Here is a 15353-nt window from a genome sequence, read left to right on the forward strand (position 1 = left end):
CATATCTCCCACATCAAAAACCTACTTTGTTACTAGAGACATACAAGAGTGGGAAATGACAACACACCCAGCATTCTTGAGCATTCCATAAAAGAAGGTTACTTTTTTTGGTCAAATACCCCCTTTCACCTGTGTTCCTGCAGCTGCTGTTCAAGGCTCCGGGGTGGTTCCTTACAATAAAGCTGGCAGGTGTTCTGGGCCTTTGACAGAAGGCTGGGTTTCTGAAAGAGCAGAGAAACAATAAATGCATGACAAGATGCTGCCACTTAGGATGCTGTCAGCAGATGATGCTTGGGCCTGAAGGATGAATCCAAGTGTGTCCTTTTGAGTGCAGTGCATGCAGGATGAAGGCAGTAACGCTCACTGAGACTCTGGTAGAGCCTTGGGGCACAATAGCACTGTGTCAGGAGACCTGAGAACTGCAGTTCTAACATGTTTCAGTTTTCCACTTTGAAAACTACTGTAGGACGGTGAGGATTCATGGGGTTTAAAAACAATGAGAGGGGGTGCATGGGTGTGTCAGTGGTAGAACGTTCACCTTCCATGTGGGAGACGACCCAGGTTCGATTCCTGGACCATGCACCCATTCCCCCCCAAAAAAACAATGAGAGGGTGGGCCATGGTGGCTCAGCAGGCAGAGTTCTGGCCTGCCATGCCTGCCCATGCAAAACAAACAAACAAACAAATAAAAAACAATGAGAAAAGTAGAACTAAACCTTTATAGCAAAAGTCACAGCTCCTGGTAAATGAATAGATCCTTTATAGGATTTGTGTTGTATCATTTTTTAAGATTTTCATGCACCAATGTTGAGAGGGCATGTTAAAATTTTGCACACTCTAGATTTCCACTTCTTTTACTATTAAAAGATATAAAATTTGAAACAAAAAAACTGGATTACTTCTTCCTGCCACTGAATGGTTTATCCTTTCCTGGGACCTGAGGACAAATCCTTTCTCACTGACAATACAGCATAAGAGTAAGTCTGAATGTGTTTCCAGAAACTACAAATGCAGAGCCATAAAGCAGCTATTCTAAATAAATACCAGGTAAAACAGGTTTCTGCTCTGTGGAATGGTGGATTCTAGACAAGAAGGGACAGCTGGAAGAACAAGAAGGATCCTACCTGGAGTCTGTGCTGCAGATACTGGTTTTCTAGGCTTTGCCGTCGGGAAAGCTGAGGATGCACACTGTTATGGAGAGGAGAGACACTTTCCTGCTGCTGAGAAACCTCCTCCTCAGAAGAAAAGAAGTGAAAAAGATATTTTAATACTCCCCGGAGAAAAAGTCACAATTCTTAGCTTAAGCACCTTTGCAAATGTCCAAGAGAATCCCAACTCTATAAAACATAATACATGAAAGCTTTTTATATAACTAGTCAGCTAAGGGTTAATTTCTTTGTAGGAAATTTACTAATGTATCTTCTGTCATAATTATTACCTGGTCAGCTCTAGGGTCAAGGCTCATGCTCTTGCCAGGAAGATATCACTTTCACGTGGGCTCTACTAGTACAATATCCTTGATGCACTGGAAAGAAGGGGGATGGAGCTAAGGGAAGCTACTGAGGTAATCCATATAAAATCTGGCTATGAACCAAAAATAGCTGGAGAGTGCCTAGTCCTCCACTTGGTATTGGTCACAAGGAGCTACTATGGATGATGAGTCTAACTTCTCAGTGCCGGGTGGTAGCCAAAAGGAAAGCTTTCAGGCTGTGGACTTTCTAAAAGAACCTATTTTCTCTAGGATTAGAGTAAATCCTCTTATCAAAAATGAGACATCTTCAGGAGAAACTCATGCCTCCTACTGTCAGGGCCACAGTGTGAAGGACCTGAGCACCCACCTGAGGGCAGCTGCCAGCAAGGTCTTGTAGCTGAGGAGCAGCTGGTACCAAATTAGGGTCTGCCTCTGATCCTATCTGCTCATATAGCAGCTGTACTTTGTTCAACTCTAGGATTCCTTTGGTTCTTGCGAGATTCTGAAGATGTTGTCTGAATGCTACAATTCCTGAAAGAAAGTACAAATATGGGGCCTTTCAGTGATCACAGTGATCACATAAAACCAATATGCCACCCAAGCCCCTAAACTCCTATGACATAGAAGTTTGAAAAGGTAGAAGAGAAAGCAGTCACCTTGGGTGAGAGAAGTATCTGATGCCCTGCGGCCCTCTCTGAAGCTCACTGGTGATCTGTTGTGGGCCTCTCGTTTCTGTGTGCCGAGGGCCTGCATGGCTGGGTTGGCAGGTCTCAGGCTTATGAAAGGAGATGCCATGTGAGCTGAGGGCTGATTGGCTAACATGATGTCCTTAAGGGAAGGGTTGTCCTCCAGAAAGTTCAGATCTCTCTGAACAGACCCCATATCATACTCAGAGTCCACACTATCAAGGGAAGGGTTTTCACTCATGGAAAAAATTTTCCCTGGAAGAGAAAACAAAACATTACCAATGGCAACAGCATCTTCTTTGAACATGGGAAACAAAAAATAACCAGCTTGTACCCTGACAGTTACACTATCCTAAATATCCAACTAGATACTTCTTTTCTCAGAAACTTTTTACCTAAACTGGTACTTTGGGGGAGCAAGAGCTGAAATTTAATCATTTTTGAACTTAGTGGGGAAAACACTCCAGAACCTATACCCATAAGACCTCTGTCACTCTAAGAGAGCTGCTCCTTGATGCATCACACGACATTCAGATGAAACCTGGGAGTTAGGAGAGGCAGTGCAGAGACATTTCATTTTAATTTTAGTTGCTGGGCAGGCCTAATCCTAAAGCTTGCTGAATGTGGTCCAGAAAGGTTTAAGATATATATTAAATTCTAGAAAGTGATTGGTACTAGTAATATTTCTTGGTGATTGGAATGTGAGACAATGCTGTGAAGATGTAACATGTTACTTATTCTACACCATACCTGAACTAGGCATCACAACCAGCTGATTGGTTCCTTCTGACAGAGTATGCCGTCTCTGCCCACTGCGGGTTGAGTGAAATGCTTCAAAGGCACGACTGGGGTCTTCCTCAGCCTCTCCTTCTGTCTCCAACCCTTCATCAATGGAAGTCTCCATCATGTTACTAGGCAATGACTGACATCCTTTCCTGACTAGAACAGGAGGCACGGGGTCCAGCAGACAGCCATTTACCTACATATTAGAGGGTGAAAGAGGCAATGATCAATTGCTGCTTTGTTGAGACATAAGAAAAATCCACAAAGGAAAAAAATATCAAGACTTGTGGCAAACCAGAAATTAAATAAAATACTAAAAATGTACATATTTATTACAAATGACACCACATAGAATTTAAGGCTAGTCCATAGCAGCACATAGAGACAGAAGCCCATTTATGACCCAAATTTGTATTGACTCCCAGGTTTCTCTAAGTCATTATTTTAATAAACATTTTTTTTTTTGTAGTTTCCAGGTGCACAGGGGCATATTAGCTTGAGGCCTACCAGTTTTATTGTTGCTTTTTTTTTTTTTTATGAGGGATGTAGCAGAAGAGATTTTTTTTATAGCTCATGGCTAAGAAAAAGGAGTAGTCACCAACACTCTTCTAATTTTCAACCACAGAACGTAGGTACTTATAAATTACAGTACCTGCCTATTTGATTTAGTCTTTCATTGGTTCTATGCACCTGAGAAATGGAAAGTAAGAATTCTTTAAAGACGAAGTGATATCACAAAAAGGACTGAAAAAAAATTTAAATGGCAAACAGCCAAAGCCTTCTATTACAGAATAACAAATGACTCACAAGCCCAAAATTCCAGCAGAGGTTAACAAGCACCACTGCACTGAATTCTGTCTCCTGCAGCAAGACATACAGTGTCTGTAACTCATCTCCCACAGGGATGAACTCAGCACTGCTCCTAACAAGAATTCTGCCTTCCTAGGCAGTTGCCAAGTAAATCACCTAATGGCAGGCAGAAATAGCACACAAAGGGGAGCTTGTGGTTGCAGAGTTGTTCTGGCTGGTAAAAGCCCCAATGAGGAGGCAATTATTTACCTCATTACCTTAACTATTCCCCTGTGTAAATCAATCTGTTGTCTCCTATGAATAGCTGCTCAGGAACAGCCAGTCCTAAGACACACAGTTCTCAGCAGTATTTTCACCTGGACTACACCAGGTAGAGCTATTGTTTCCTTTGGAGACAGGAGACCTGGTGTATATGAGAGGTGACGTTGCACACCCCTGTGCCAGATACAAGGAAACTTTCCACTTATGGCAACCAATATGAAGGTACTTCAAGGCCCTTTATTTGGAGAGCGAGTCTTAGGTGACTCAGATCTTTGTGTGGGGTGAGGGGGTGGTTATTCCACAAAAACTGTTCTGAGGCTGAAGCCATTACTTGGATAATGTTTTAGCGGATTTTAAAATGACCTATGTTCAGTGAAAAGGGAGAGTGGCAGAACGCTTTCTTCAAAGTATTCCCAGATTCACCCAATCTTCTCTATGGTGCCAGAAAAGAAAAAGAAATACTCTGAAATATGGCCAATAACTCTTATTCTTTCCTTGGTTCTTCCCCAGATAAATTTCCCCTTTTCTTGACTGCACTTAACAATTTTCTTGCAGGAAAAGAATGGCTGTTTGAGAACACATATTCATACCTCTAGGATCCTTACCTATCTACTAATACAGTTTTCTAAGACTAGTGAAGGATGATTTAGAAATGAATAAAATAACAGAGAAAAGACTGTTATTAAGAAATTATCTACTGAGCTTCTTTAGACTTACAGCCTCTGCCAAAATTTTACCAGATATTTCTTGCAATAGAAGTCTTACAACCAAGTTCTTTTTCTTTTCTCTTAATGGAGAAAAGTCACCTTTCTCTGAGTACTCAGAAAACCCTGGCATCCCCCTGAATTTACAATTTTACTGAAATTACTTTTAGATTTTTCTACTCATTTAGATTATGAGGAATTATGTCATATAAAAAACTGTAGGTAGAAAACATTGATCTGATTTTGGGGATGATGTCTGATGATTAAGAAAGTGGAGGTGGGGTACTTACAGTTAGTAAGGTGTGAACACATTCGGCTATAAGTTCAGGTTTCCTGAAACCGCACATAACCATGCCATCCTTGGTTATGTCAATTTACCCAGGGTGTTGATACCACAAGAGCCTAAATTCAGCTTCTGGATTTTAAGGCAGAAATTTTGGGCTGATCACTCCCTAAGTGACCTCGCCTCAGCTGCTAGAAATAACATCTTTTGCTCTAGGAAATAATCTAGGCTAAGTGTAAATTACAGAATTTCAAAATACAATGTGGGTCAAATGTACAGTTTCCAATACATTGTTTTTGTCTTTCCTTAAAGTTCAATAGATGACCTTGCTTCTGAGATTCTAATAAGAGATCTCATATGCAATTGGTGGGATACATGTGGGACTTAAACATGTGAGCCCAATATTAAATGATAAAGGCCCTGAACTAACATAAGTACAAGATTCTAGCATAAGAGATTACTAGACAGTGTACAATGCTAACCAGGGTTTTTGGGGGCTGGCAATACGCCTTATTTAATTTGTATATGATGTGCTTAGCAAGTTTGGCATACACTGAGGAGGTGCTATAGGCTCAAAACTCACTTCTACTTATCAGCAAGCTGTTTAACCTCTAACAAAAATGTTATTTTTTTTTTTTCCATTTGGAAAATGGGAGTAAAATTCTTTGGGAGAATTAGCTAAAATAAAATATACAGAACACTCTGTATATTTCTTTAACATTTTATCTATTATTTCTCAAGTGAAGAGAATGCTTTATAAAAATACAGTTTTTTAAAGCATGAGAATTAAAAAGAAAAGTGATTCCACTTTCTTTTAAAGCATTGTTTAATATAAAATTGACACAGATTAAACAAACAGGTGAGTAAGCAAAAAATTGGAAAAACCTAATTCTAGGGTAATTTCCTAAGGAAATAACCAGAGATGTAGACACGAGGATTTCAACAGAAGTATACGTAAATATGCAAAAAATTAAAGCACCTCATTACCTTAAGTTAATGTCCAATAATAGGAATGTAGTTAAGGGTACAGGAAATACAATAAATATTAGACTGCTGTTAAAATGAATGATTTCAAAGAACATTTTATGACATGGGGAAAATGCTCATGCTCTATTATGTAAAATAAGCTACAAAATTACATATAATGGAATACAATTTTGCTTTTAAAATGGAATACAATTTTGCTTTTTAAAAAATCTACCTATTGAACCATTCTGCACCCACCCATCATAACCACTCTAAGATGACATATGCTAACGTCTGGGTATGGGATTATGGATAAATTAAATTTCTTCTTTATCCCTGCTGAATTTTCCATGCATAATTATGATTTGCTTTATTTTTTTCAATTAAGAGTTATACATTAGTTATAAAATATTCAAATTCTGAAGTAAAAGTGAAATTCCTCTCCCTTATGAAGCCTTAAAAGTGGATACTATTAAGAGTTTGATGTATATCCTTTCAGACCTTCTCCTATGGGTATATATAACCTTTATAATAAAAAGGTTACTGGAATGTAAATAGACACAAAATGTTTCTACACATGTGAATTTCATGGTTTAGCCTCACAGTTCCCTTCTGCTCTCCAACTATAAAGTCAGCATCTTGCAGAATCCTTTTATTATTGCCCTCTTTGATAATGTCTAATAAAATGTTAAAAGTGACTGAAATATGTATGTGGATGAAAAAAAATCATTACTCCCAAAGAAACGTTCAAAGGAAAAAAGATGTCATCTACAGGATTTATACATTTGCCTTTCTGTGCGGTTTCTGCTTCACCTGTGAGCCCTGGTTACTGTCAGAGTACCAGAACAAACCTAGAGTTGTGAGATGATCACAGAAAGGTGCTATTTTCTGCAGGAACCCCAACACAGTTTCAATGTAGAGTTCCGAAAAGATTTTACTGAAAGCCTAAGCACTGATGACTTCTGGGAGGGAAGGAGGCGAAATCTCCCCGAGATGCACAATACATGCCCCCATTTGAGAGCACAAATTAAATTAGAAATATGTGAAATTATGAAGCATTTTTTCAGAAAACAATAAATGGGTGTTTTATGAAATGTAAAGGATTTATGAGCAAGAAAGAAACTTCAACCCTATCTGATTGATATTTTTTGTGCCTTTATTAATAGGCCCCAAGGAAAGAGGCATTAGGGAAAAGGGACAAGCATTCTTGCAGACACATGAGAAATGGCTCCCCAAACAGTCCCAGCGGATCTCTATGGCCTGGCTAAGTGCCAGGGTGGTACTGCCCATGGTTGGCCAGTTCCAGCATGGCACTGCTTTTCCTATAAATGCAAATACACCATCTAACTACTGTCTCTATCTTTCACAAAATCATTCATTTCCCGTCTGTTTCCTAGTTACAGTAACATAAGCTTTAAAAATAGCTTGCCCCATATAAGATGGCAGACAGTGCCCAATCTGTTTTGGGCTTGATGCCCTCACAGACAAGCCTTTTAGGAGACTGCATTTTAATTTTATCGAGGAAATTAGATCTTCAAAATAAGTGAATCATGTTGCTCTAATTTATGTCTAATTTTTTGGGTGGGAATCTAGTAGCAGTTTATGAGATTGCCTGAGCACGTCAGGCAACCACAGACAGAGGAAACAGAATGTCACAGGAAGTGTGGTGGGTAGGCTTGTCCTTAGGAATGTGGATACTAACTACTCATGACGGCAACCTGGCTTACTACCTGCTTGGGGCACCCTAGCATCAAGTACTAAGTTCCCCAGAAAAGCCATGTTTTAATCCTGATTCAAACCTGTGAGAGCAGCTGTTTCTTTTAATCCTGATTCAATACTGTAGGTTGGAAATTTTCAATTAGATTATCTCCACGGAGATGTGACACACTCAATTGTGGGTGTGATCTTTTCATTAGATGGAGATGTGACTCCACCCATTCCGGGTGGGTCTTGATTAGCTTACTGAATCCTTTAAAAGAGGAAACATTTTGGAGAGAGTCAGAAATGTCAGAGCTGAGAGAAACTTCAGAGCAGAGCTGACACAGATGCCAACACGTGGAGGACAAAGACAGATGACTGGAGATGCTTGGAGCCCAGCAGACGTCACCATGAGATGTTAAGTAAGCCAGAATCTGGAGAGAGCCTAGGGAAGCCAAGAGATGAAAGCCAGCCCTGGAGAAGCAGAGTGAGGAACCCCCACAGAAACAGAGGCTGAAGGCATCAGAGCCCAGGAGCAAGGGACCACGATACCCCAGCCATGTGCCTACCCAGAGGACAGACATGTTCCAGACCAATTGGCAGTTTCTTGAGTGAAGAAACAACAAATGAAGTTTCTTGTTGGTACCTTACTTTGAACAATTTTATAGGCTTAGAACGGTAAACTTGTAACTTATTAAATTCCTCTTTTTAAAAAGAGGTTCCAATTCTGGTATATTGCATTCCAGCAGCTTGCAAATTAACATACCTGGTCTAGACTATGCTCTAGATAAACTCACTATTTAACTTCTGAATCAGCTCTACCTTAAGTGTTGCCAATTTCTGAAAATGACACTCACCCTCCCAATCATCTTGCTCAAAACCTTATCATCAGTTGGAACTTCTTTCTGGACTCCAGTGTTCTATCAGTTTTACCTGTACCATTTCTTCTGTGTCATCTCTTCCTCTCTAGTTTCACGACCAGTCTCTCAATCTCCCTCCTGGACATGTACTCTATAACCTCCCACTTTCCCTGTCATCAGTGTCTCCTTTGTCCAATGCTATCTGTACTTCCGGGCCAATCTTTCTGAAGCATAACATAAACCACAGTGCTTCCTTGCTCAAAAATCTTAAATTGTTCCTTACTACCTTGGGGGAAGTCCATTTGAAAAAGTTCTCTCAATGATACTGAAACATACCCCCACACTGAGAACACCAGCCTAGAGGAAAAGTCTAAATCCCTTGGCATGCCATTCAAACGAAACTGAACTATTACTTAGATGGAACTAAGCTTTTCTAGTGATTTGCTTTTGCTCAGGCATTTCCCTCCACTGAGGATATCATATCCTAATTTCTACCTATCCCACTGCTACCCACTTCTCAAGTCCTGTCTCTGAATATTATTCCACTTTCCTGATCAAACTGGCTAAAAGCAACTTCCCTCCCTCTTTCTCACTGTACAGCACTTTGATTTATATCTCTTTAAGGGACCAACATATTTTATTCTTTGTCAATTTTCAGCATCAGGCACATTGTCTTTAGTTATGGATATGTGTCTCTGGCTAGGCTATAAACTGTTCGGCAGAAATCATGTCTGACATCTTTTTATTACCTATAAAGGCTAAAAAGAAAGAAAACCAATATTATCGAATGTCTACAATCTACCCAAAACCTCACATACATTATCTCAATTATCCTCACAACAATTCATAAAGTTGGCATGGTTTTCATTATACTGTTCTCATACACAAGAGAAAATTCAGGTTTGAGGTTAGTCACATAGTTAGGAAAGAGCAGAGTCTACTTTGAATATATTCCAATACCTATGTTCTTTTATGATACTCTGGTATCCATTAATCTGATCCTCTGTACATCACTGTATTCTATGTATATATAACACATAGAGGAAGATAATAAATATCAGTTGAATAAGAGAAGCTGTCATCATCCATATCCCAACAGTCAGCTTTCTGCAGTATGCCAGGATGAACTTGCTTCCTTTTAGTATGTGCAAACAGGAACAAAAATGTTGTACTGACCAAAAATAATGGCCCATATTGTGTAGCTGTTGCACAATAATTATTTTTTTGTTTTCAGAATTAGTTTTTGGGTTTTTTTTAATTAAAAAAACAAACTCATGAAGTTGTGAGGGATCAAGAAACTTCAAGAGAGAAGTAAGAAGGGGGCTTGACAAGTTATGCAACAGCTGCAATAGTAAAATATTGATGAAGGCTGAGGCTTAGTCCTGGACACTTTTTGTAAGCTCTTTCTCACAAAAACAACACTCCTGAGTGACTTGAGGAAATGGCAACATTCAACAATGCCAAAGTACAACATTTCTGGACCAAATTTAAATCTCCAGCCAAATAAAACTCTGATCTTTCTCTCTATCTCAAACATATCCATACCTTTGGAGTATCAACACATTCCTCTTCCATAAACGCTGCTTCTGTCTGACAGCCAGATGCTGGAAATGAAAAGGCCTCCACATTAGATGCCTGTGGGAGGAGGGCAGATCGCATCAATCTCATATTCGGTGAATGTATGGTCACGGGGAGCCCCACAGTTTGTGCCTGTAAATATGGCAAGAACAGTTTGGGAACATTAAAACTTTCTACATAAATACACAAGTTCTCCTAGGTCCAATGAAAGGATAAACAGTTATTTGTTGGAAATTCCAGAAAAAATTTTATAAAATATGTGTACGGCAGAGGTATCAATTCTGAAAGTCTCAGCAATCAGATATTCTGAAATAGTCCGAAGAGAAGAATTTCATTCCTGTCCCAAGAAGAGGTATGGAACGTTCACATAGATAACAAACAAGCTAGTCTTTTTGAGGAACCTAAGAAGCCTCTTTTTTAAATTCAACAAATGTATTTGTCTATTTCCTTAAATATATTACCCTGGATGAACAGAAAAGTACCTGCCTCTACAAGTTCAAAATTGAACCCAGGGGTATATACACCCAGCCACAAGTCAGCTGAAGGCTTTTAAGGAAGGAGAGAGACTCTTTCGCTGCTTCTCTTGTGGAGTTCATCCACACCCTTGATCGGAGCCCCCAGCTTCACAGCCTGCCTTACAGAGTCAGTACTCTTTCATTCCCACGATTGCATGACACATTTTTATAAATCTCTCCTGTTGGTTCTCTTTCTCTAGAGAACCCTGACTAACACACCTACTTCAGAGGGAAGTTAGCAGTATAAAAGGTAATACGTAAATTACCTTAACTCTAAATGTTGATTTCTTCTTTCCCCTTCTTTCTAAGGCCTTAAAATGATCATTAGAATTTAATACAGGAATTAGGTCTCAAAATGGATGTATAGTTTGTTCTCAGATACTATCAAATAGCTCCTACTTAAAACTTTAAGTTGATGTTTTTAACGGATGGGGGGGTAGGTGAATAAGAGCTGACTATTATTTTCCAGTTATAGTATCATTTAGATATACTGCATGAGATAAAAGAATAAAATAGCAATAGCAAAATGTTAGTATCAAGTGGATGATAAAATAGGAAAAAATATACTGCACACAATTTTGAACATGATAAAGAAGTATCTTCATTCCTCAGGCTTATATCCTTTTGAAGTTAAACAACTATTTTTTCCTCTCAAGCATTAGTAATTTAAATTAATTTTTATAGCCATTATCACAATGTAAAATATAGCCTTCCTAAAAAAGTACATTTGATACCTTTTTCTTACCTACATCATCAGCTTTTCAATCAATTAAGTTTCATTTCTGTTGCCTTGACTTTATTAGATTTCTTCTTCTATATGAAAGCAGCCAATTATTAGTGCAAAGCATTACCTGAAGAAACTGCTCTGTAAATGTGCTACCAACCTGTTCCTTCTCAGTCCCTGTTTCCTATTAGGTGTGATTTTTTAAATGGCTGTGCCAGACCAGGTGTAACACATTTTACTTGACAACTTTCACATCCTACCTGCATTACGACAATTTACTATGAACTTGGTAAGGACCAACTGTGAACTTGGTAAGGATCCAGGAATAATGCATTTTTAGTGTGACAGTCAATTCACAGGAAACAGTATGGTGGGTTTGAGGAGTCTGCTTTTTAGGAGTCTTGGCAATCACTGATGAGACTTCAGTGATGAAGTCACATCACAAAAGAGGTCTTTTTGAAAAAAGATAAGGTATTTTTATACCTAATGGCATAAAACAAACATGCCATTATACCTAATGGCATAAAACAAATGGCATGCTTAAGCACTACAGAGATGACTAGAAAATGTGTTACAGTGAAGAGATGGCTAAACACTAACCTAAAGAAGCAGATGTTACTAGTTTTTTTGAGAGTGGCAATGATTGTTGTGTCTGACTGTGATAACTTTTTAGACCATATGCTTTCTCTTGAACCTCTTCTGACTTTGTGCCTTCAGAACCACTGACATGGAAAGGAAAAAAAATTTTTTTTACTTTATAATACTACAAAGGGAAAATCTTTACTGCTCCTATAGGAATGTGCTTTATCTATAGGTGTGGAGGGCAATCTCTGTCAGTAATTCAAGGAGAAATGGGATGAGGTCTCATTCTTGTTTGTTGACAGATGATGGAAACTTGGAGTGAAAAGACTGCTAAAAACTAGTTGTTATTCAGCATTATTCACAACAGGCGAAAGGTAGAAACAACCCAAGTATCCACTCACAAACGAATGGATAACAAAATGTGATACATCACACAATGGAATATTATTTGGCCATAAGAAGGAATGAGGTTCTGAGATATTGAAGAACCTTGAAAACATTATGTTCAGTGAAATAAGCAAGACATGTAAGGGCACATACTGTATGATGCCTGTGGTAGTTAGATTCAGTTGTCAACTTGGCCAGGTGAAGGCACCTAGTTTTGTTGCTGCAGACATGAGCCAATGGTACATGAACCTTATCTGTTGCTAATTATATCTTCAGTCGGCTAGGAGGTGTGCCTGCTACAATGAATGACTTTTGACTTAATTGGCTGGTGCTTAAATGAGAGAGCACAATGTAGCACAGCCCAAGCAGCTCAGCACACCTCATCTCAGCACTTGCAGCTCAGCCCAGGCCTTTGGAGATGCAGAAAGGAATCACCCCGGGGGAAAGGTGTTGGAATCCAGAGGCCTGGAGAGAAGGCCAGCAGAGATCACCCTGTGCCTTGCCATGTAAGAACCTCAGATGAAAGTTAGCTGCCTTTCCTCGGAAGAAGTAATGAAATAAATCTCCTTTTATTAAAAGCCAATCCGGGAGAGGGGCGGGGCCAAATGGCGGCTTAGTAAGGTACGTGCGTCTTAGTTCCTCCTCCAAAGCAACTACTAGGTGAACTGAAACAGTGCAGAACAGCTCCCGGGGCCACGGTAGGGAATGGACACACAGCGTACCCCAGTCTGGACTGGCTAGTCTGACTGCGAGACTCGGCTGCGGTGAGATCCCCGAACGGCGCGCGATTTCCTGAGCAGCAGCAGCTGTGGCGGCCGGAGCTCCTCCCTCCCTCCTTCCCGGGCCGGCAGAGAGTCTCGGAGAGGCAAGTTTCCCAAGCCGAGGTGGCCGGCGCCCCTCTTTTGCGGGCGGCTTCCTGGTCCGGCTATGAGTCTCGGATCAGAGGGCTACCCAAGCCGTGGTGGCCCTCCCCCACGGGCAGCTTCCTGGTCCAGTGGGGAATTCTCCAGGCCGCGGCAGCCGGTGACCGACGCCCCTCCTCCGCGGGCGACTTCCTGGTCCGGTGGCGAATTCCCCGGGACCGCTGCAGCCGGTGACCAGCCACAGGGTTTGCTCAAGCTGCGGCGGCTGACACCCCCACCACACGTGGCCCCCCGAACCAACGGAGAGAATTGGATCGGAAATCCCCAAGCCGCGGAGATCAGTGACAGGGGGATCCCTTCCAAACACGTGAGACAAACGTGTGCCACGAGCGCCACCTACTGGGCAGGATAAGAAAAACAGAACCCAGAGATTTCACAGAAAAATCTTACAACCTTGTTGGGTCCGACACCCAGGGAAATCTGACTAAATGCCCAGACGCCAGCAGCAGAAGATAACGGTCCATGCTCAGAAGATTGAGAATATGGCCTAGCCAAAGGAACAAACCAATAGTTCAAATGAGATACAAGAGCTGAGACAACTAATGCTGAATATATGAACAGAAATGGAAAACCTCTTCAAAAACCAAATCAATAAATTGAGGGAGGACATGAAGAAGGCAAGGAATGAACAAAAAGAAGAAATAGAAAAACTGAAAAAACAAATCACAGAACTTATGGAAGTGAAGGATAATGTAGAAAAGATGGAAAAAACAATGGATACCTACAATGATAGATTTAAAGAGACAGAAGATAGAATTAGTGATTTGGAGGATGGAACATCTGAAATCCAAAAAGAAACAGAAACTATCCGGAAAAGAATGGAAAAATTTGAACAGGGTATCAGGGAACTTAAGGACAATATGAACCGCACAAATATACGTGTTGTGGGTGTCCCAGAAGGAGAAGAGAAGGGAAAAGGAGGAGAAAAACTAATGGAAGAAATTTTCACTGAAAATTTCCCAACTCTTATGAAAGACCTAAAATTACAGATCCAAGAAGTGCAGCGTACCCCAAAGAGATTAGACCCAAATAGGTGTTCTCCAAGACACTTACTAGTTAGAATGTCAGAGGTCAAAGAGAAAGAGAGGATCTTGAAAGAAGCAAGAGAAAAACAATCCATCACATACAAGGGAAACCCAATAAGACTATGTGTAGATTTCTCAGCAGAAACCATGGAAGCTAGAAGACAGTGGGATGATATATTTAAATTACTAAAAGAGAAAAACTGCCAACCAAGACTCCTATATTCAGCAAAATTGTCCTTCAAAAATGAGGGAGAAATTAAAACATTCTCAGACAAAAAGTCACTGAGAGAATTTGTGACCAAGAGACCAGCTCTGCAAGAAATACTAAAGGGAGCACTAGAGTCAGATACAAAAAGACAGAAGAGAGAGGTATGGAGAAGAGTGTAGAAAGAAGGAAAGTCAGATACGATATATATAATACAAAAGGCAAAATGTTAGAGGAAAATATTATCCAAACAGTAATAACACTAAATGTTAATGGACTGAATTCCCCAATCAAAAGACATAGATTGGCAGAATGGATTAAAAAACAGGATCCTTCTATATGCTGTCTACAGGAAACACATCTTAGACCCAAAGATAAACATAGGTTGAAAGTAAAAGGTTTGGAAAAGATATTTCATGCAAATAACAACCAGAAAAGAGCAGGAGTGGCTATACTAATATCCAACAAATTAGACTTCAAATGCAAAACAGTTAAAAGAGACAAAGAAGGACACTATATACTAATAAAAGGAACAATTAAACAAGAAGACATAACAATCATAAATATTTACGCACCGAACCAGAATGCCCCAAAATACGTGAGGAATACATTGCAAACACTGAAAAGGGAAATAGACTCAAATACCATAACAGTTGGAGACTTCAACTCACCACTCTCATCAATGGACAGAACATCAAGACAGAGGATCAATAAAGAAATAGAGAATCTGAATATTACTATAAATGAGCTAGACTTAACAGACATTTATAGGACATTACATCCCACAACAGCAGGATACACCTTTTTCTCAAGTGCTCATGGATCATTCTCAAAGATAGACCATATGCTGGGTCACAAAGCAAGTCTCAGCAAATTTAAAAAGATTGAAATC

At 39.9% G+C, this 15353-nt stretch overlaps 1 protein-coding gene across 3 annotated transcripts in view; it reads right to left on the reverse strand.

The window, feature by feature from the left end:
• The window catches only part of SIK2 (salt inducible kinase 2), a 157121-nt gene that overhangs the window by 7342 nt on the left and 134426 nt on the right, over nucleotides 1–15353 (reverse strand). The window contains exons 9-14 of one of the 3 annotated variants that reach the window (XM_077112978.1): nucleotides 10068–10157; nucleotides 2908–3136; nucleotides 2128–2412; nucleotides 1839–2002; nucleotides 1125–1235; nucleotides 130–221 (exon numbers count right to left, since the gene is read on the reverse strand). In XM_077112978.1, coding sequence (XP_076969093.1) covers nucleotides 130–221; nucleotides 1125–1235; nucleotides 1839–2002; nucleotides 2128–2412; nucleotides 2908–3136; nucleotides 10068–10157 — 971 coding nt within the window. Of the gene's footprint in view, nucleotides 1–129; nucleotides 222–1124; nucleotides 1236–1838; nucleotides 2003–2127; nucleotides 2413–2907; nucleotides 3137–10067; nucleotides 10233–15353 lie in introns of all 3 variants that reach the window. The other 2 variants (XM_077112977.1, XM_077112976.1) reach the window with 2 other exon arrangements.

Source organism: Tamandua tetradactyla, chromosome 8 (genome assembly GCF_023851605.1).
Source record: "Tamandua tetradactyla isolate mTamTet1 chromosome 8, mTamTet1.pri, whole genome shotgun sequence".
NCBI classification, from domain to species: Eukaryota; Metazoa; Chordata; class Mammalia; order Pilosa; family Myrmecophagidae; genus Tamandua; species Tamandua tetradactyla.